Source organism: Vigna radiata, chromosome 6 (assembly GCF_000741045.1).
Source record: "Vigna radiata var. radiata cultivar VC1973A chromosome 6, Vradiata_ver6, whole genome shotgun sequence".
NCBI lineage: Eukaryota > Viridiplantae > Streptophyta > Magnoliopsida > Fabales > Fabaceae > Vigna > Vigna radiata.
In genome coordinates, this window is record NC_028356.1 from 3,514,863 (window position 1) to 3,537,566 (window position 22,704).

The 22,704-nt window shown below is 33.5% G+C and overlaps 3 protein-coding genes across 3 annotated transcripts; 1 reads left to right on the forward strand and 2 right to left on the reverse strand.

The window, feature by feature from the left end:
* The first annotated feature begins 14,819 nt into the window (after positions 1-14,819).
* Positions 14,820-18,346, forward strand: LOC106764807 (alcohol dehydrogenase-like 7). The gene is made up of 10 exons (XM_014649207.2): positions 14,820-15,011; positions 15,153-15,289; positions 15,710-15,747; positions 16,328-16,653; positions 16,767-16,849; positions 16,936-17,011; positions 17,118-17,182; positions 17,271-17,366; positions 17,661-17,825; positions 17,951-18,346. Exons 1-10 carry the CDS (start codon positions 14,960-14,962, stop codon positions 18,065-18,067), a joined length of 1,155 nt encoding a protein of 384 aa, XP_014504693.1. The 5' UTR covers positions 14,820-14,959; the 3' UTR covers positions 18,068-18,346.
* On the reverse strand, positions 15,216-19,859 carry LOC106764806 (geranylgeranyl diphosphate reductase, chloroplastic-like). Its single transcript, XM_014649206.2, has 2 exons — positions 18,527-19,859; positions 15,216-15,347 (listed from the first exon to the last, which is right to left on the reverse strand). The coding sequence occupies exons 1-2, from the start codon at positions 19,823-19,825 to the stop codon at positions 15,297-15,299; spliced, it is 1,350 nt and encodes a 449-aa protein (XP_014504692.2). The 5' UTR covers positions 19,826-19,859; the 3' UTR covers positions 15,216-15,296.
* A 103-nt stretch (positions 19,860-19,962) lies between these two features.
* LOC106764808 (GDSL esterase/lipase At1g71250-like) lies at positions 19,963-21,991 on the reverse strand. The gene is made up of 3 exons (XM_014649208.2): positions 21,751-21,991; positions 20,514-21,155; positions 19,963-20,416 (listed from the first exon to the last, which is right to left on the reverse strand). Exons 1-3 carry the CDS (start codon positions 21,989-21,991, stop codon positions 20,184-20,186), a joined length of 1,116 nt encoding a protein of 371 aa, XP_014504694.2. The 3' UTR covers positions 19,963-20,183.
* Positions 21,992-22,704: the final 713 nt, after the last annotated feature.

Sequence of the window (22,704 nt, forward strand, 5' to 3'; positions counted from 1 at the left end):
TTATGACAATGAGCATTTAGAAATTGACTTACCACATTAATCTTAAAAGTGATGTTAGGTCTAGTGACAGTGAGATGGTTAAGTCTACCTACCTACCGATAAGAAGCGTGATATTAAGATCTACAAAAGTATCACAAGGATAACAATCAAACATAGCAATTTTAGTAAAAATGTTCAAGGCATACTTACACTGATTAATCACAATTCATAACTAGATTGAGCAACTTCGATGACAAAGAAATATCTTAGAGGGCCCATATCTTTAGTATGAAATTATTGTGAAATGTGCTCTTAAAGTTGTCGAATCCTAGTCTCATCATCACCTATAATACAATGTCATCAATATAAACAAGGTAAATGCACTTTCCAGAAGAGGAATGAAAAGAGAGGACAAAATGATCAGCCTCACACTTAGTCATGTCAAATTGTACCAAGACAGAACTGAAATAACCAACCCAAGTCTGACTACAAACCATAGAGAGATCATTGAAGCTTATAAATAAGACGATAATCGTCAAGAAAACTAAGGGGTTAATCCATGTAAACTTCTTCTTGCAAATCACCATGTAAGAATGAATTTTTAATATCTAGTTGATGAAGAGGCCAATGACGAATAACAACCATAGCTAGAAAGATATGAACAAAAATTATTTTGGCCACATGGGAAAAGGTGTCCCCATAATCGAGACCAAAACTTTGTGTATATCCTTTGGCGATTAAGGGAGCTTTTCATCGATCAATATGACCATTAAGTTCAATTTTCACTGTAAACCCAATGACAACCAATAGTTTGTGTGACATCCCATAAATGATATGGTACAATATAATATAACAGGATATTATCATTATAATATGACAGAGCAGTATGAAGATGTACTTAGAAATTATAATCAGTACAGTCATCCAAAATGAACTGTAAACTTAAAACTTTACATACAAAGGAAGTCTCTCATAATGGTATAAAAATGTCTAACATAAAACCTGGAAAATTAGATACTACAACAAGATTATAAAGTCTCTCAAAATATATAGAGATCTAAGAACAATAATCAGAAATTAAGTAAATACAAATAAACTAAAAAGTTCCTCAAAATATAGTAAAAGAATCTAATAGAAAGGGTCCTAAGAGGTAGTGGCTGGATCCTCTGTCTCCAAAGCTTGCTCCAGGGAAACATCCTTTGACTCTGCTCACATCCAAAGGATTGGATGATCATCGCAAGGGGGAGGGCAAGCACATACAACAAACACAATGCAAGGGTAAGCTAGGTATAAAAAGCATGTTATCAATCAAGTATATCAAGCATGTAATGACAATAATACAACACAAACTGTAACTGAATGCATTTTATTGATACCAAGGACAGACCACGTGATTTGACCATGCGGACTAGTATGAAATGTCGAGTTCCAGGGGTTTGTGCACTTGTGGTGGCCCTACTGCTTTGCAAAGCCATTGCCGAGGGGTTTCACCCGACCACACACAAGTGTAAGTCCAACCAAACTCATCTTGGCCCATATAAAATGGAGACACCCAAGACTAGAACCTCCTCCTATTCTCACCACATGACTCATCACTCTCTAATTGAGCATGGATGGTCATTAGAATGTCAAGGTAAACCCCATCCTGAACTCCGACCATTCATACGGTCAATCACAACAACTACAGGGCACCACCATGTAACCTCCCTTGAGGATCATGGAATTACGTCCAATAACCATAATTTTCACTTTAAACTTAACTTATGTCAAGATAAATCGAATACTGTAATATTATAGCATTGAATCCATTCCATATGCATTAACAGACAATAATAGTCCAAGAAAACCACTAAACAACCCAATACCCTTAAACTCATACTTAGACAAAGAAAAAGACTCTTAAACCATCACCAACAGTTCCGGAAGGGTCAAAAACCCCCAGAACGACCTAAAGAACGTCCATAAATGATACCCGGAACCCCTAGAACCACTCAAAACTGTCTTGGATGATTTCCTGACAACAATAATCGATTATCACATATGATAATCGATTATTTACGTATGATAATCGATTATTTACGTATGATAATCGATTATTACATATGATAATCGATTATTTAAGTGAACTTTGAAGAAAATATGATGTTCTGACTAGAATAATCGATTATCAAGTTGGATAATCGATTATTCTTATCAGTTTTTGATAGCAACCTATTTTTTCTGGTTTTAGTGCATCTGGGACACTTTGATGAGTTTCTAACACTCCCAACTCGATCTATATGATGAATTAAAATTGTCTAAGGGATTATAAACGTTCTTAACATTATTCTCTAATGAATAAACATTGACTCCTAATCTAGAAGCTCAAATTTCCTTCTCCAAAGAACCTAAATTCAATTCTACCATTTTTCTCAGTTTTTAGACTTTTGTAATGACTCAAATAAGTTCTAATTGACCTATCTATCCTATCTCCACCATCCCGAACAACTTACAACTCAGTTTGCCTAATTTGACTACCTCACTTCCTCTCAATTACTTCTTAAAACCAATATATCCAATTAAACTAACAGCCTTACTATTAAAAAATATTTTTATACATTCAAAATCAGTAAGAGAGAATAATTTCACATATAATTGAATACATCATTCACCATCAATCCAGTTCATAAGCACCCATTCACAAACAAAAATAAGACTAATCAACAGTACGGGTTCTACTAGGCAGAATCATCATCTTCAATTCAACTATTATAAAAATCTGACATACAATCTTCTCATGCATTCAAGAAATTTACATAACAGAGACAAAACCCCAGCTTCCCTTACTTCTAATTGGCAGTCAAGCTCAAGGAGACCCCAAACACGCCCTTTCTACTTTCAGAATGGTAGGCCACCTACGGATGATCTATTGATGACAGAGAACAAATTTTAGAACTAAATTGAGGCTAGAATTGGGAAGAGAGAAACACCATGGGCTACATGCAGCAAGATCAGTTGAATGTTCACAACCCAACAGTTGCACGAGGAAGGGAAAATAACGTACTGGTGAGGAAATTGAAGAATTGATCGGATGGAAGCAAGGCCTTCTACTCCGTGATCGCTAGGACACTACCAAAACTGAGATTCACTGGTTCAGATTAGGGAAAAGATGAGAAGGGACAAAAGGAGAAGCAAAGGAGAGAAAGTTGGCTTTGAAGTTTTAGAGATGAAAATGGGAGTGCTTGTTAAGTTACGTTTTAATAACTTAAACTATGTTTTATTTTACATATATTTTCTTTTAACCACCACCCATTCATCAACTGCCACGTGTGCTCCTTCTTTGGCTGACTTTTCCAGTCTTTACAGTTTGCTTGCTTGAGGTAAAGGAATAAGTTCCCACGCGCCATTAGAATGTAAGGTTGTCATCTCCTCTGCCATTACCTGACGCCAGTTGGGATTAGCCATAACTTTACATGTAGTCTTATGAGTAGAAAAAAAAATCCAAAGAAGAAACAAACAAGAAATATGATAGAAACAAACGATGATAGAGTAATGATAAACATAAAAAAAGATTGAGATTATGAGAGGAACAAATACCTTTTTGTATCGTAATAGGAAGTTTAGTTATCTTAGATCATATGTATTTATTAAACAAGAATTTAGAACATAAAAAAAAATGTTAATATAAGAAAAAACTGTAAATTTCTCAACTACATTGAAGTAGTTTGTTCTTAACGCACTAAAGGCCACACATTGTTTATATATGCATTGTGATGTTCTTTTTTTATCTTTTTAATTTTAGTGAACAAAAAAGAATTAATTTAAAAATTCGACTTTACGATTTTATTGTTTATGTTACTAATCATCCAAATTTGAACAATTTATCAAGTTTGAACTATGTCAATCTTTGTTAATATAGGGAAGTTAAGGACATTTTGCTTCATTAATCACTTAATTCATCTTATTTTGAATATTGTTTTCTTAGATTTATAACAAAAAGATCTATTTATACAATAAAACTTGTCAAAACAATATTACAAAACAAAATGCAAAATAAATTTCTTACTAAAAATATTGTTATTTATATTAAAAAACAAATAGGTGATAATTTTAGTTCTAATTTAATTATCAAGAGGTTCAAAATTTAAAAAAAAATATATTTCTATTAAAAAATGACAGCAAATTTTAATTCTAACTTAATTATTGATGATTTTAAAAATTAATAGTGACTTTAAAAATAAAAAATAATAATAATAATTCTTTAAATATATATATATAATTTATTTTATAACTATAATTAAATTAAATTATATACACATTTTTCCTTGTATTAACAACAATAAATAAATATATAAATTTTAAATTTTAACCATTGGAAAACATTGGTCAAAATCTGCTTAGGATCATAAAAGTCAATTTCATTAAATAATATTTACACTAAAAAATAAATACCTGATAAATTTATTTTTAATTTAATTATTAATGAGTTCAAAATTTTAAAATTATTTATATTAAAAAAATAATTGTAAATTTTAATTCTAATTAAGTTGAACCATTTGAAAGAAAAAAGGACAACTCTTTATTTATATGTAGCTTTTTTATATTTATAATTATATTAAATTATGTATTTCTTTATTATTAACAGTAAATAAATATATAAATTTTAAACATATTATTTTAACGGTACAAAATATGTTAGATCATAAACCTCTATTTCATTACATAAAATATGTTTTTTTCTAACCTTATTACAATTTCTACTGATATTCTGTGATAAAAGTTATGTTTAAAGAAGATCTGTTACATCACTCTGCAACTTGTATTTAATCTCTCTCTGTTTTTAGTTCGTTGTTGTAAATGTCCTATGTAATACGTTACAAGAAGAGACATAAATGAATTACATGTTGCGCTGTTAAAGTGGGTCACGACATTCGGGTTGACCCGTTGATTTGGTGGATCTTATGGAAGATTTTAATGTGGTACGCTGTTTTATGCATTTCACCTAATCCATTGAATTCGCATGTGAAAGTTAGGCTGGGAGGGACCTGTCGTTGATTTTTTTTTTCAAATTTAATGTAATATATTTAGTTTTGATATTATATTAATTCAAAGATACAATTAAGTAATGAGATGGTAATTTAGATTACTGATAGTTATAATTAAATTTAATTATTAGCTATAATATAATAATTCAATATTTATATGATTAAATAATACAAAAATATGAATTAATTCATGAGTTTATTCATTGACGAGATAAATCAAAGTATTTAACTTATGGTTTAAACCTCTTTTTGGTCCCTAAGTTATGAGCGGATGTTCAATTTAGTCCCTGTTTTTAAAATGTAAACCTTTGATTCTTAAATTATAAAAAAATATTAAATGAGTCCTTTTTGGATGTTCATGATCAAAGTACAAAGAGTAATCTAAAGTGTTGTTATTGTTAAGAAACAAATGAAAGCAATCTAAAGATGTAGCAGTTGTTAAGAAACAACCAAAAACAATATTTCAAGTCAAAAAAGGACTCATTTGATACATTTTTTTTATAACTTCGTGAATATGTCAGCCTCTTGTTCATCTGTCTTGCAATAGATCAGTTCCAACTTTCCTTTGCTTACTTGATCTCTTAGGTAGTGATACTTTGTCTCGATATGCTTGCTACGCCCATGAGATATTGGGTTTTTGGCTAGGTCAATAGCTGATTTGTTGTCTATTTTCAAGCATGTTGGTCTNCATTNTTCGANCTTCAAATCATGTAGTATAGCTTCAATCCATGTGCATTGGCAGGCAGTCTCGGTTGTAGAGATGTACTCTGCTTCGCATGAGGAGAGTGCTACAACAACTTGTTTCCTTGAGCACCATGAGACAGGGGCTCCCATTAGTTTGAATATGTACCCGTAAGTGCTCTTTCTATCTACTTGGTCTCCGCTCCAGTCAGCATCGCACCATGCATCCAAAATATTCGTTGACATGTCATTTTTCTTAGGAAAGTAAATACCGTAGTCAATTGTACCTTTTAAGTATCTGAGGATGTGCTTTGCAGCTGCCATGTGTGATTGTCTGGGATCCTGCATGTACCGGCTAATGAGACCCACTTCAAAGCTTATGTCTGGTCTGCTGCTACAAATGTAACGCAATGTCCCAACTATTTGTCTGTACAGCGTTGCATCAACTTTGCTTTCTTCTTGCTGCAGCGAGAGCTTTATGTTGGCAATGACAGGAACAGGTGCGCTGTTGCAATCTTTCAACTTAAACCTCTCCAGAGTTTCGATGATATATTTCCTTTGATTCATATGTACTCCCTCTTTGGTTTGAACGAATTCTAATCCAAGGAAGTATCCCAGAACACCAAGGTCTGTCATCTCCAAGTCATTCTTCATCTTCACTTTGAAGTTTTCGATCTCTTGCACTGAGTTCCCCGTGACCAACAAGTCATCCACGTATAAACACACCAGCAAGGTACCTGTTTGTTCACACAATCTGACATATATTCCATATTCTACAGCACATTTTTTAAATCCATACCTGATGAGTAGTGAGTCAATATGCTTGTTCCATGCCCTTGGTGCTTGACGAAGACCATATAGAGCTTTGTTGAGTTTATATACCTTCATTTCATGGCCTTTCTTGATAAAACCAGGTGGTTGGCATACGTAAACCTCTTCTTCGAGGGGACCATTGAGGAATGCAGATTTAACATCCATCTGGTTGATGCTCCAATTGTTTGAGTTGGCAATTGCAACCACGATTCTCACCGTTTCCAATCTAGCTACAGGGGCGTATACATCTGTGAAGTCAATCCCAGGTTGCTGCAAGAATCCTTTGGCAACCAATCTAGCTTTCAACTTTGCTATCTTCCCATCAGGTTTGTATTTNGTTTTGAATATCCATTTTACTTCAATAGCTTTCTTATAGTCAGGCAAATTTACCAACGTCCACGTTCTGTTTTTCTCTATATAAGTCAATTCCTCAACCATAGCTTCTCTCCATTTATCATCCTTGATAGCTTGTTCCCAAGTTATAGACTTTGTACCTGCAAGTAAAGCATGATGTACCAAGTCACCTGTGTCTGTTATCTCATTATCTCTGAATAATTCATGATTTGTAAGCCTCGTTGATGGAAATCGTATCCTCCTTGAGCGTCTAGCATTCATTCTTCTGTGACAGCTGTTGTTTCATTTTGGTCACGACTTTTCTCTTCCAGTAAAGTGGTAATCACTGCACTAGGAGTGTCATCTGTGCTAGTCTCACCACCATTCCACTTGAATATAGTAGATTCATCAACAATCACGTCCCTGCTAATCANAATTTTAGATCTTATCGGGTCATATAGTCTATATGCTCCAGTAGGATGATATCCAACTAGTATAAGTGNTTCACTTCTGTCATCCAGTTTCTTCCTTAATTCACTTGGAACGTGCTTGTAACAAATAGATCCAAAAATCTTCAAATGTCGTACATCAGGTTTGTTCCCTGACCATGCTTCCTCTGGGGTGTTGCTTGGTAATGCCTTGGTTGGGCTTCTGTTTAACAAATATGCAGCAGTCGAGACTGCTTCTCCCCANAGGTAACGCGGAAGATCTCTTCCTTTGATCATGCATCTGACCATGTCAAGAAGCATACNGTTTCTCCTTTCAGCTAGACCGTTATGTTGTGGGGTATAGGGAGCTGTGACTTCATGTATTATTCCTTTTTCAGTGCAGAACCTTGCCATATCTCTTGAGTTGAATTCACCTCCTCCATCGGTACGAAATATCTTGATCTTCTTGCCCGATTGTCTCTCGGCCATGGTACAAAAATTGATGAAGTTGGTGTAAGTTTCACATTTTTCTTTTAGCTAATAAACCCAAAGTTTCCTAGAAAACTCATCTACAACCAATAGAAAGTATTTATTACCTCTTAGAGAAGATATGTCAAATGGTCCACACAGGTCAACATATACCACTTCTAGTAATTGTCTCGCCCTTTTGTGAGCATGCTTCTTGAATACAGAACGTGTTTGTTTTCCCATAGTACAGCTTTCACAGACTTGCTTAGGTGCCTNAATTNCACTGATTCCACTCACAAGCTTNTTCTCTTTAAGTTGCTTCAGACTTCTAAAGTTTAGATGTCCATAGCGATAATGCCACAACCAATTTTCTTCTATATTTGTAGCTTTCATACACTGAATCTNTGCNGTGTTCANATTTACACGAAATGTGCGATTACTGGCTATGGGGGCTTTGAGTATCATCCGTTGCTTTTTGTCAAACACCTTGATATGCCCTTCTTCCATCTTCATGGTATACCCTTTCTCGTGTAACTGGCCAAGACTAAGAAGGTTGTTTTTCATAGTAGGAACATAAAGAACATTGTGCATGTAAACTGGTCTTCCATCCTTGCGTGCAATCAGTACCTTACCTATGCCTTCAGCTCGGACGATACTGTCATCGGCAAAGCGTATTACGCTTTTCACACCAGTGTCTAAGTCGATCAGCCATTTTCGATTCCCGGTCATGTGATTAGAGCATGCTGAGTCGAGATACCACAACATATCCTCCTGCGTGTAGTTAGTGACTCCAGCTAGTGACACATCTTCATTTAGTGGCATTGTGACGCATATTTCGTTTGAGACGGCTCTCTTCGACACTTGTTCCTCTGCATGTGTCGTTTCTCCAAGCGATGACACATGTTCCTTTTGGGACACATTTCTTTCATTTCTTTGACACCTTTCTTTGGTACTGCCAAGCGTATGATGTATGGAATCACCACGTGATTTCCTCTTACTGTCATGTCTTTTATCCACAACAATATTCATCAATGCTACATGGTCCGAATCCGAAGTTAGTTCTTCCTTTGCAAGATTCACCTCACCACCTTTTTCTTTCTTATTATCTTCATTATGCCAGCACTCACTTGAATAATGACCAAACTTGTTACATGTGTAACATTGTATACCTCTCTTGTCAGTATTCCTTTTACCGCCTCTACCTCTTGTTTTTCCTCTGCCTCTGCAGCTGCCATGTTCATTATTTTCAAGATCTTTGTTCTGTTCCAAATTATTAGCGGACCTTCCTCCGTTTCTGCCTCCACGACCACCTCCTGTTCTACCTCTACCTCTGCCAAATCCACGACCCTTTTGCATCTTGGCTTGTAATGCTTGGCTGATTTGGATCGCATCTTGTTCCGCAACTTTTCTTTTTAACAGTCTCTGTTCGTGAGCCTCCAGTGAGTTTTGTAATTCCTCCACTTTCATTTTCTCAAAATCTCGACTTTCTACAATCGCCACGACAATGTGGTCGTACTGGGGTGTTAACGTACGCAAAATCTTATGAACTATTTTTTTGTCCTTGACGATTTTATCGCATGCCCGCATTGCGTTGACAATCACCTGAATTCTGCTGATGTAGCCTTGAATCGTTTCTTGTTCCCCCATGTTTAGAAGCTCATATTGTCGTCTCAGGGACTGTAGTTTAATCTCCTTTATATTGCCAGCAGTTCCATACCCATCCCATAGAATTTCCCAAGTCTCCTTCGCTGTCGTAGCCTTGGATACCTTTTGGAAAATCGTTGCTGAAATGCATTGATGCAAGATCATGCGCGCCTTGCAATCCAATTTTTTGTTCTCTTTATACACTTTCTTTTCTTCATCTGTAGCCGTCTTTGCGATCTTTAAACCCTTCTTTGACAATTTCATCAATTTCATGGAAGCCCAGGATGGCATCCATTTTTACACACCAATCTTCAAAGTTCTTACCATCGAATACAGGTAGACTATTCTGTATCAGTCCTGCCATCTTCTCAACGTGATTTTCTCTGTTGCAGAAATCTTCTCTTTTTTTTTTTGAAGGCACTTCCCAGGTTCGGCAACCTGAAAGCTTTGGATACCAATGTTAGAGTGGCAACGAAACAGAGATGATGGTGGATCAGAGTTACAGAGAGAAATGCTCCGTGTTGACCATGGTGTACTCGAATGAAAAAGACAAGACTTCCGCAGCGAGGGAGGAAGGTGACCATAGTCCTTTGTTTGAGGGAGGATGTTGGAGAGTGCAAACAAAGTCTCACATTGAGTGAAAGAAGGACTGGTCAAGGGTTTATATACACATAGATATCTCCAATGGTTAGAGGCCTTTTGGAGTGGTACCAAAAGCAAACCCGTGAGGGCTTGGGCCAAAGCGGACAATGTCTTACCATGTGTGGAGTTCTATGTGTGTGTCGTACCTCCCCCCAACATTAGGGACCAAAGATTTACATTTTAAAACCAGGGACTAAACTGAACATCCGCTTGTAACTTAAGGACCAAAAAGAGGTTTAAACCTTAACTTATTTTGGTATGATGGATTAATTTGCCTTGTCTTATTTTTTTGTTGATGATCCAGGTAAAATAAAAATAGGTCGGATTGACTTGTTTTACAACTTTCATAAATATATGCTTAGTTAGGAAAATATAATACGAAATATGGATACTACTATGTTGTTTTTGTATTTCTATATGACTTACTTTGCAAAAAAGACATTTGTATATTTGTTTATTTATAAATATATATGAAGGAGATTGTTTATTGTAATGGTTAGTAACCCTTTTTTTCTATACACATTTCATTATAAATTTTACCCTTATTAATATAAATAATTTTATCTTTTAATTTTTTTATATGTCTTTTAATAATTATTTTTAGAAATGTATTTTGTCTACGTTTATTAACATTTATATTCTAATAATAATTAAAACAATTACTTTTTTACTTTTTCATCAATAAAAATAGATATACATGTAAAAGGATACGTGTATTTTCACTAATATATTTAAATTCTATGTTATTGATAAAAGAAAACTAAAATAATTTTAACTTATCAAACATAGTTATAGTAATTTGATAATTATTTGTAGATTTATGATTTATTTTATATTTTTTTTACCTCGAGTCTTTATATAATAAAAAATAATTTAGAATTTATGAGTTAATTTAGTTCACCACGGAATTCAGGTCAAATTAGGTTGAAAAAAATATATAAAATTTTAATATTTATCAATTTGAACTCAACTCATTAAGAATTCAATTTATTCGAATTGAACTTCTAATAAATTAGATTGATTTATCTTGGTTAAACTTGTGGTGAGTTGAATTGACTCATCAACTTATATAATTATTACTTTGTCTTTTAATATTATTAGCCAATCTTTTTTATTATATTATAGTTGAGATGAAGAAAAAAATATTTAAAAAAAAATATGGATTTCTCCAAGCAATACTCTTATTTGTTTTGTCTTTTGTATTTAGTTTTATATCATAATTTTGGATTGTATTATATTTTTTTTAGTTGTTTTTTAAGGTTAATATCATTTTGGATTAAAAAATGTTTATATTTGAATTAAAAAAATTATTATTTTTTGAGATTAAAAAAAATTAATTAAAAGAATTAGCAAACCCACTTGTTTAATCCACTCACTTATAGTGAATTGGGTTAGATTCAAAAACTTTCAAGTAACTAATAAATAAGCTGTATTAAATTAGTTTACTGAATAACTAGAACGAATCTAACCGGATGATATTTTTTCAATGATAATATTTATAAGATGTAAATAGAATCTATTGATGTTGGGTTAAATCAAGCATTAGAAAATTATTATACGCCTATGTATTAAATTTGTATGTCTTTTTAGTTTTTTTTTTTCTTTCTTCGTTTTCTCCTCTTCTTCGAGAGTTCCTCTGCTGTGGCTGTTACTTTAATAGAAATGTTTTATGCTCCAGGTCAGCTATATTCATTACTTTTAATAGAAATGTAATATTAGAATTTAAAATGGAAAGTGATTGATGATGTTTATATAAGTTTAGTATTTTAGTGATTGAAACCACAAGGAGGTTATCCATTTTAAGAATGTGAATACAAGGATAAAGCAAAAAAGGCATAATATGAATGGTTGCAGATAATAGAAGACTTTCAAACAACAGATATACATTACCATTCTGACAAGATACCATAAAACTTATGTTTCTTCATTCGACCGAAGAAAAAGGGAAACGATACGTGGCTCATGTCGATGCCTTAAGATAAAGGGAAATGTTAGGCCAATGAAATGACTCAACCCAACACGTTTTAATGAGGAATGATATGCTACCACAACTTTACATTCATTCATTTCACAAATAACAAAAAAATTAAATATTACAAAAAGTTAATTTTTATTTAAAATAAAAAAAATTAAGGAAAAATAATACCAAATGTAAAAAAATTATATATATTAAAATATCATTTTTCCGTTTTAAAATTTCAAAAATTTTATTTTTATCATTTTTAAATTCATTTAAATACATTAAATTCAAACCAATCTCACTGAAAATTGTTTATTTTTTTAGAGGGATTGTTTTAGAGTTGGAAATTTAAATTTAGAAAATTTTAAATTATTTTTTCAGGAGTAAAGTATTTCAGTTGCCATTAAATCTAAAACATAGTTAAATATTAAAAAAAATTAATGATTTAAAAGTGTTAATATTGATGATATCTTTAATTATTATTAACTGATACTTTTTTTTGTCAAAGCTCGTCAAGATTGTTTTAATTTATATTTGTAAAAGTTTTGTTCCATTAATATTAACTATTGTATTCAATAAATTTATATCATCATTATTTAAACCGATATTGATTAAGATTATTTTTACAATATATTTGAAATTTTTGTTAATTTTTAATCAATAAATTTTCCACAGTTCACATTGATAAAAAATATAATCCTCAATAATGTTAGCCGAAACCTTTCTTAATTGATATTATGAAGAAAATCTTAACAATCTATTGAAAAAATAATGTGTTGATGATAAAATAAAAATCATTAAAATATTAACAAAAGTAATCACAATAAATATTACAGAAAAAAAAAGTATAATCTCCTTCTTGAAAAGATAGTGTCCGGAAAATCTTAATTAATATTGACTTAAAAGGACATTGATTTAAAAAGAAAAAAAAATAGTTCTGCTAATTTAATATCGCAATACAACTTCAACTAGGGAAAACACTTTATTTTATGATAATAAAAAATGATTTTTTTATTATCATCATAAAATTAAATATTTTCTTTTATAATATTATTATAAATATTTTATTTATTTTGTATATAGTTTATAATTAAAAAATTAAATAAAAAATGATTAAAAATTTTAAAAAATTATTTAAAAGATAAAATTAATAAAATACTTATTTTGATTAAAAATTTTATTTAAAATTAGTACTTAAAAAATAAATATGTACATTATATATATATATATATATATATATATATATATATAAAATAAATATAATTATATTAATAAAAAATAATCATGTCAATGTTTTGGTTTTAGTCCAAGTAATGACACATCATTAAAATCAAGTTTAAAAAAAAAAAATAAGTAAATTTAAACGCATAAAGATCCACTTTAGTGAGATTCGGTGAGAGTATATTTAGTTGGTATTTATTTTTAAAATAGTTTTAATTAAAAAAAAGTGTCACATTCTTTTAAAAAATATATAATAATGACAGTAATAATGACATCTCATTGTTAATGTGTGGTTTTTATTTTTTATTAATTTCTTTCAACTTTATTTTGTAATTTTCTTTTCACATGTTAAATTCTTAGTAGGACACATAACATAGAGTATTACCAAATGTCATTATTTTGATGTTAATTTAGTTTTAATACAAGTCTCTTTAATCCAGTTTAGTTTTATTATTTTAAATAAAACAATATTATCTCTTTTTTAAATTTGAAATAAATTTTATTATTTATATAAATATCATATGAATATTTTTATTAAAAATAACTTTTTAACATATATAATAATAATATATTATTTTGATAATATAGGACAAAACAAATTAATAATATATAATAATATGTTAAAAAATATTTTTAATTAAAATATTAGTATACTATGAAACTAATAAAGGGAAATTATTAAATTAAAGAAACATATATAAAAGTTAAATTGAATTCAAGACCATGATACAAGATGATACTTGACAACATAATTTTTTACAAAAAGAAATTAAATAAAAAATTAAAAACTATTAATAAAAAACATTTATTAACACTTGACAAGTTGTAAGCCAAATTTTTAACTTATTTCTCTAGATGAAATTTAAAATTATTTTACATTAAATAATCCAATTAAAATAATGAATTTTAAAATGAAAATTTCTTTACTAAAAATTAACAATTTTGGCATCAAACATTCCTAATGTTTTATAAAAATCAATTATGATATTAAAATTCCACGTCAAACAGAAAGTTCTTGATATAAACTTTACTGACTTTTAAAGATAGTTGATTTCGTGTAGATGTTTGTAATACAGCAAATGTCAAACATGATGTTACGAATCAAGTTGTGAGTTGGGAAGTAGCCCATTATAATATTTAAAAACAGGCTAAATAAAAAAATGATTAAATTTAAAAAAAACGAATAAAATTATTAAAATAATTATTTTAATTTAAAAAACTTTTATTTAAAAGATAAACTTGAAAACAAACGTAGATACCGGAAAATCTTCGTATAGATGACGAATCAACTAAACTCGAGTTAAGTAACAAATGAAGAGAAAATAGGTGAATTTAAACCTATGAAGAATGTTGACTTCTTAAATTTTTTTCAGATGAAATTTAAAATTATCTAACATTAAATAACCCATTAATATAATAAAATTCTACAATTTTAATTTCATAAAAAAAAAATCCAAATTTGGCATGAAACATTCGTAATCTCATGTGAAAAAGAATTATCTTATCAAACTTCTTGGTCAAACACAAAGCTATTATAATATAGAGTTCAAAGATTTTCATAGACGATTGATTTCGTGTAGATGTCGGTAACTACAGCAAATGTCAAACATGATTTTAGGAATCAAATCGTGAGTTAAAGAGTATCAACCTTATCATAAGCCTCTTCCCTCCTAATCAATGCTATATATTAATGCATACAGTTAGATCATTTCCCAACTTTTTGCTGCACTTATTAGCTCATTATCTTGATTTTGCTTCTGATCGCCATGGCAGGTAATCTACCAACAGCAACTGAAGGACGCCCCTTGAAATGTAAAGGTATGCCAAGCCATGATTCATGGAAACAAAGAGTTTCTATATGCTCTCTTTTATTACTTTTTCAGAGTTTTATCACATGTTTCAAGGTTAGTTTTAATGCTTCATTTGTATAAAACTGTGTTCTTTATTTGCAAACTGTAGCTGCGATTTGCCGCAAGCCTGGCTCTCCACTGACTATTGAGGAGATCCTTGTAGCACCTCCATTGCCTCGTGAAGCAAGGATTCGTGTTATATGCACTTCTCTCTGTCATACCGATGTTACATTTTGGAATATGCAGGTTGCCATCATGTTTTTTCCTTTGTATGATTCTTTATGTTCAGATTCATCTTTACCTCCTGACAGATAAAATCAATCTTACAGTATATAAGTGAAGAAAAAAATCTCATTTTACTTACAAAAGAGACAGAACAGGATTTGTTATTGCTGTAATTGAGTCATGAGTACCTGTTACTTTCTTTTTCATTATTCTTATGATGTTTCTTTAGGGTGTTTGGGATGTTCTTGAATTTCACAACAGAAGGATTCTTCTTAGTCAAAAGAATGATAGAATCCTTGCTTTTTCTGTTAATGTTTTTGCAAGGATTTGTTAATGTATTCTATCATTCTTTTGATCTGTATTACTTTTTCTTTCTTTTATGCCAAAGTGGAACTTCTTAATGGGTTTTTTCAATAACTTTTCTGTTTGTGTGTTTTGAAGGATCCTTCTCCAAGAATCTTGGGTCATGAGGCTGTTGGGTGAGTGTATGCCTTTTACTCTTTTTGATTCCATAATATTATTTACTGGATAAAGTTACACATGCATAAGGAAAAAAGGAATTCAGTATTTATTTATGCATGTATTGTTACTTTGTATGGTCTTTCTGTATGAGCAAAAACTTTTTGTGCTTTTAATATATCAGTGTTTGGTCAAACATTACTGTCTTCCTTGTTCCATAGTCCTTACAAAAATGGTTTATATTTTCTATTCCTTATTTCGGTTATTTTCTTTTTCTTTTTTGTTTTCTTGAACTTAGTTGTGGTGTTACACGTGGAAAAATTGTTTAGGAAGTAGCTAATTTTCTAAACAAAATCCCTCGAGGAAGGATCAGGCAGCTATAAGGCAGATTTTAGTTTTCAAATTTTTAGAATGGATTCAATAAAAAAGCAAAGAATGTCTGCAATATTTCTCCACATTATTTAACAGCAGTACTATAAACATTGCTTTAAGAAAAAATTATATGACTAATTATATTTATTTTTGCAACCTTGAACCATTTTATCTGTTCTGCAAGTTTCATTGAATGCTGATGTTCCAGCCACTATTGACATGATCCAGGGTTGTGGAAAGTGTTGGAGAGGGTGTAACTGAACTTACAAAAGGAGATTTGGTTGTCCCAATTTTCTTAGCTGATTGTGGGGAGTGTTTAGATTGCAAATCAAGCAGGAGCAATCTTTGTTCAAATTTTCCTTTTGAATTCTCTCCTTGGATGCCTAGAGATGGCACATCAAGATTCAAGGATTCAAAAGGAGAGATCATACAGCATTTCATGTTTGTTTCTAGTTTTAGTGAGTACACTGTGATTGACACTGCCCATCTAACCAAGGTTGATCTACCAATACCACCCAAGCTGGCATGCCTACTTGGCTGTGGAATATCAACTGGTAATTTCCTAAACAGTTACATAATATAAATTATAGACAGAATATCTGGTAACAAATAAAGGTTTTAACAACATTAATCTAATTCAATATTTTGATTAAACTTCCACTTTTAGGAGTAGGTGCTGCTTGGAAATCTGCAGGGGTGGAGCCAGGCTCTACAGTAGCCATTTTTGGGCTGGGAAGTATTGGATTAGCTGTAAGGATTCCACTTAAATTTGTTTTGTTTGTTTAGTGGTTTATTTATAGTACTGAAAAGCTCATTGCAAGTGAATGGTTTCATAGGTTGCTGAGGGAGCTAGAATTTGTGGAGCAACTAAGATTATAGGTGTGGATATCAACCCAGAGAAATATGAAGTTGGTAATGCTCTATGTGCTTAATGAGAATGTTTAGATAAGTTTTTCTGTGTTATTGTTGTGATCAAATTATGTAACTGATTTTGAGTTTGTTTCTCTGATCTACTCAGGAAAAAAGTTTGGAGTCACTGACTTTGTCCATTCTGGAGAAAGTAAAGACAAAACTGTGAGCCAGGTCCACCCTCTTCTTGGGTCCAATCTATGTTTAATTCAACAGCCTTAAGTCTTGAAATTTCCTTGTCTCATGAGTGATTGTTTAGCAGATAATCATTGAGATGACTGATGGGGGAGCAGACTATTGCTTCGAATGTGTTGGCAAGGCATCACTGATGGAAGATGCATACGCTTCTAGTAGAAGGGTCTCTCCCCTTTTCTCTCTATCCCTCTCCCTATATCTATCTAATTCTCAAACATGCATTTCACTATGGTTTATAGGCAGACAGAAATATGCGATAAAAGCAGTAACTGCATTATAATTTTCAAGAACCTTTCTAGCAAAAAGCTTGAAACTCAGCCAAAAGTAGCACTAGTAGTGTTCTTTTTTTACCAAATAACTTGAAAATCCACTAGAAGTAGCAGTTGCACTTGCAATAGTTTTGAAGAATAAATCATGAAAACTTGTTGAATGTTGTTAACTGCTACTTTGCCAACAGGCTTGGGGAAAAACGGTAGTTGTAGGATTGGACAAGCCAGGATCCAAGTTGAGCCTTGACTGTGGTGAAGTACTGCTCAGTGAGAAGACACTCAGGGGATGCTTATTTGGAGGACTCAAACCTAAGACTGATGTACCTACTCTCATGAAACGCTACCTGGATAAGGTACTATGTGCAACATCTTCTACTTTTTTTTAAGTCTATGTGTTCTTTATCTGCTCTGTTGATATGGTAATAATTATGTAAAAATAATAGTGCCATGATGAGAAGTTTATCTGTATTGCCAACAGGAACTGAATCTGGATGAGTTTGTCACACATGAGGTGCAGTTTCAGGATATCAACAAAGCTTTTGATTTGTTGATTGAAGGAAAGAGTCTCCGATGTGTGATCTGGATGGACAAGTGAAGTTAGACACTGCTTTTATTGTCTTGGGATGAAAACAAGTTCAGTGTAAAAGCAGTTGATTGATTCATCAATGCTTCCAACTACTCTTGGTAACAAATAATCATGCAATAAATATTATCTAAATTCCATTCCAAAATCAAAATACACCTTCTGCATCAAATGTGTGTGTTCGCTAGAAGGTCAAATCAAATATTACATCAGTAAAGTTTGTAAAACTTATGTTACTTAATTCAAATTTGTATCTTTCTTTGAATCTTGATATGTGCCTATTTTTTCTTTTGCTTGGATTTTGTAAGAGTTTGTAATCTTTATTTAATCACACGCATTATTTTTTATCAATTTTGGTCCACTAGAATGATAATACAAGATGCAACAAAAAATCATAGAATGATAGAAAACAGATATAAAGAATCATAGAATGAATCTGTTCATGCGAGTTTCCACAACTTTAGACCTAACCATGGTGCCAATGGTGTTGATGAGAAGCTTAGCATCTTCCCAGGGTGTGCCAGACGCCAACTTCTTATACAAGTAGCTCTCAAACGTCATACGTTGAACGTACTCGTCCCCACAAAGCTCCACCAGAGCCTCCCTGCACGCGTTACTACCGTAGAAAACCCTCTGCAACAGATCCAAAAACCTAAACGTCATAGCATACTCCGCGTCCCACGGCTTTAGGTACTCCCTCTTAAGATCACTCTCGTCGATCATCCTCTCCCCACCCTCCGAAGCCTTTACGACAGCGTTTCCGCACATGCGACCCGATTTCGCCGCAAAATAGATACCCTCGCCCGAACACTTCGTCACGTACCCTGCAGCGTCACCTACGAGTGCCACGCGTCCCTTCACCCTAACCGGACGCGGGTGTTCCGGAATAGGGTGTGCTTCCACTTTGATCACTTTCCCACCGTTGATCTTCGGCATCACTCTTTCTCTGATCCCGCGCTGGTACACCTTAATATCTTTCTTTGCACGCACCGTACCAGTCCCCACTGCCACGTGGTCGCACTTGGGAAAAACCCACGCGTAGAAATCTGGCGACACGTCGCCGCCCACGTACATCTCCGCGAGATTTGCGTAGTGCGCCATTTTCTCGTCCGGTAATTTGATACGTTCCTGGAACGCGATGGCGCAGGCGTAGTCACCGGCGCCGATCGACCTCGCCACCCGACTGTTGGCTCCGTCGGCGCCGATCACGACGTCGACCGCGAGCGAGCGCCGGGAGGAGCCGTTGGCTGTGTAGTGGATTGTGTATGGCGCGGCAGGCGTCGTTGGGAGGTCGAGGCCTGTAACGAGGCCGGCGATCGCGGTAGCGCCAGCGGAGTGCGCGCGGGAGCGGAGGAACGAGTCGAGGACCTCGCGGCGGAGCATGGCGATGAACTCGTGCGGTTTTAGGGTTTTGCCAAAGTCAACGGCGATGTTGGAGGGGGAGAAGATGCGCATTTGCGTCACTTGACGGTCTATGAGGTGGTGAGGGATGTTGAACTCTTCCAGCATGCAGAGAGGAATGGCGCCACCGCATGGCTTCGCGACAGACGGGGGGTTGCGTTCGAAGAGGAATGTTTCAACGCCGCCGGAAGCTAGCGCCTCCGCGGCCGAGGATCCGGCGGGACCGCCACCTATCACTGCTGCTCGGAGCTTTCGGCCGGAGATGGATTTGGAAGCTGAGACGGTGAAGGATTTGAAGTAAGGTTTGGGTTTTGAGGTTGGAATGGAGAATGAAGGTAAACCAAAACTGGTTTGAATTTTGGCAGCCATGGAGAATGACGAAATGAGTTTGGAATCAGTACCTGTAAATTAGGAATTAGGGTTTATCACTTTACTCCTCCAAGAATATAGTATTTTAATGCATACTTTAAATCGATTTCAGAGGTAAATACAAATGATGTCAGCACCAGATTCCATCATGGTATGGCATTGTAATAAAAAATTGTTTTCAAGATATACGGTCCTATTTCTTTATCTTTCCACTACAGGTGGGGTTAGCATCAGCTTTGCAAGTTGTGTGTTTGATTTTTTACTGCTATGCATGTGTTCAAACAGAGTGTATATATCACAGCTACTTCTAAGTGTTCTGAAACTTTAGTAAGTTTTATAACATGATCAATAGGAAATGCTAGACTTTGATGCTAGCTAGTTCATGGATACTGATAGGGCGACAAAGATCAGGAATTGTTTGGCCAGACCAGGCTGCATCAGCTAGGATTTTGTTAACTGCTTGTGTAGGGTTAAACAAATCCCACCAAACATGAGTTGAAGCTTGATCACAGGCCATGTCCATGGAGATGCACCCTATCATGGCACCATTCAAACCAAGTCCGCAACATGCACTCTTCACGTCTTCAAAACCTGTATAAAGAACACTTGGTATAATTGTTTTAAGATGCTAAACATTCAGCACAGGAAAATCATCAGTGCAAAGTTATCAAGGGGTGGAAAAACATACCATAAAGCCTTGGCTCGTTGATGATCTCCATCATTCCATTGTATACATCACAGAACACCATCTGAGCATCAGGAAATTCTGTATTGAGCTTGTCTATTTGTTCGTCCAGCAACCTATTGTATTCGAAGATCATGTCATTGACATGTTCCACACAACCGGTTGCATTAGAATCTGCTGCTGATGACGTGCTATTCAACTCCCAGACCATACGAGGTGTGCATCCCAAAGGCAGGACTCCCAAACATGTGATTTTCCTTGCATTAGCATTATAAAGATACCTCGCAGCATTTGCCATCTGGTTGACCAAAATGGTAGCAAAATATTGGGCACCGCGCTGCAACGTGTGGTTGGAACTGGAAGAGTTGTGGAGGAAAAGCTCAATGTAATCTTCTTTGCCAAAGGAGAGGAAAAAGATGGAGGATTTTGTAAGTTGAAGAGCAGTGTCCTCAGTCAGCTGCAGTTGCAACAGCTGCATAGTTTCAGAAACCTGGCGTAGTTGTTGGTTGAGAGACTGGTGACTGTAGCTTCCTTGATTCATGATTGTAGCTTGTGTTGATCCGAAATTGAGACCACCGAGAACCTCCTCCAGAGATCCATTCTGACGATAAAATGGCCGGATTGATGTGAATCCAATCTTCTCAGCTGCAACAGAGTGACTCCGGTACATAAATTATTAGTACTGTTTGGATTATGGAGATGAAACTGTGACCAGTAAAACCTCCTAAAAAAGTTCTGTCTAAGGAAATATGGTTTCATTTCCCTCCATAGGACTTGTTTGTTAGAATCACTAAGATAAGAGTTCTTTTATCTTGTAAAAGACAGGTATTAGAATCTTACTATTTCATACATTTTGACTATTCATTGATTCTTATTCGAATGAGTTTATGTGTGTGCATTTGTGCATTTTTATCGTATATACAATTCAATTATCCATGTTTTTCTTCTTCTTTTTCATCAATTCTCAAGAAAAAATAAAAAGTCATGCGAAATTTAAAAAGAAAAGATTGTTTTGAATTACTTTCATATTTTTAATTGTATTTCAACCTTATTATTTGATAAAATTACTATATATAATTTGAATCTTGATTTGATCCCAGATAATCTTGTTTAAAAAAGAAAGTTGTTGTTTCAAATTATAACTTGTTGTGTGTTGAGTATGTGGAATCTCATTTGGTTCTTAAATTACAAATCTATAGTGTAGTGATAAGGAAAAAGAAAAAGAAAGATAGAAAAATACCAAGAAGTTGAGGAAGAAGAGTGGCATCAGAACCGTTACATGGATACAAAGAGAGACGACCGTGAAGCAAAGGATAGAACAGAGTGTTGTCTCCACAGTCAACAGAGGAATCCCCTAGCACATACAATGCCGATACATCTGAATAGTTGTTCTCATTAGCAGGGGCATTTGCTATGTCTGGGTGCTGCCCATGAACTGTACTGAGAATGCCAATTACAGCAACAACAATAAACATTCTCATGCTACTTCTCTTTCTCCACTTAAATTGATTTCACCTCTTATTTGATCGGATTACACAAGAAAGTTGGAAACTAAAAACTTATGTTTTTCTAAAAAGCTTTCCTATTTGATTATAGACGAGGGAAAATAACTTCATCCATTACACAATGTTGTGAAATTGAAAATTGTACACTTTTCTCCCTTATTGAAATATCACATTTTTCCCATTTCTCAACAACCTTCGTCATCCAATCTATGTTTTCATCCTCTCCTTTTTTTTTTTTTATTTGCAGAAGGTTAAAACAAGAAAATAATCAGTAATAGTACTTTGAAAAATAATGAAAAAGAAAAAACTTCTCGAAATCCATGGCAATTGTCCAAATTCAAATTAAGCTTCCACAGGCATGGTTAATATGCTCGTAAATATATCGTTTTTGCTAATTAGAATACCATGACTGCAAATTCTATTATTGTTTTATCAATTTTCTTTATCGAAGACTTATAGTATTTTTTCAACTACAATAATACGAATTTGATCAGGATAATAGAATTTGCCTATTTCAGTTATTTAATAATTCCAAGTCAGGTTTCTATCAAAAGTGGACTCACACTCAGTGTGGGTGAAATTTTGGTAAAGGTATATAATACATTTATCACCCTCTGAATTAAAAGAAAAAATGAAATATATATATATATATATATATATATATATATAATTACATTCTTTTGTCCTTC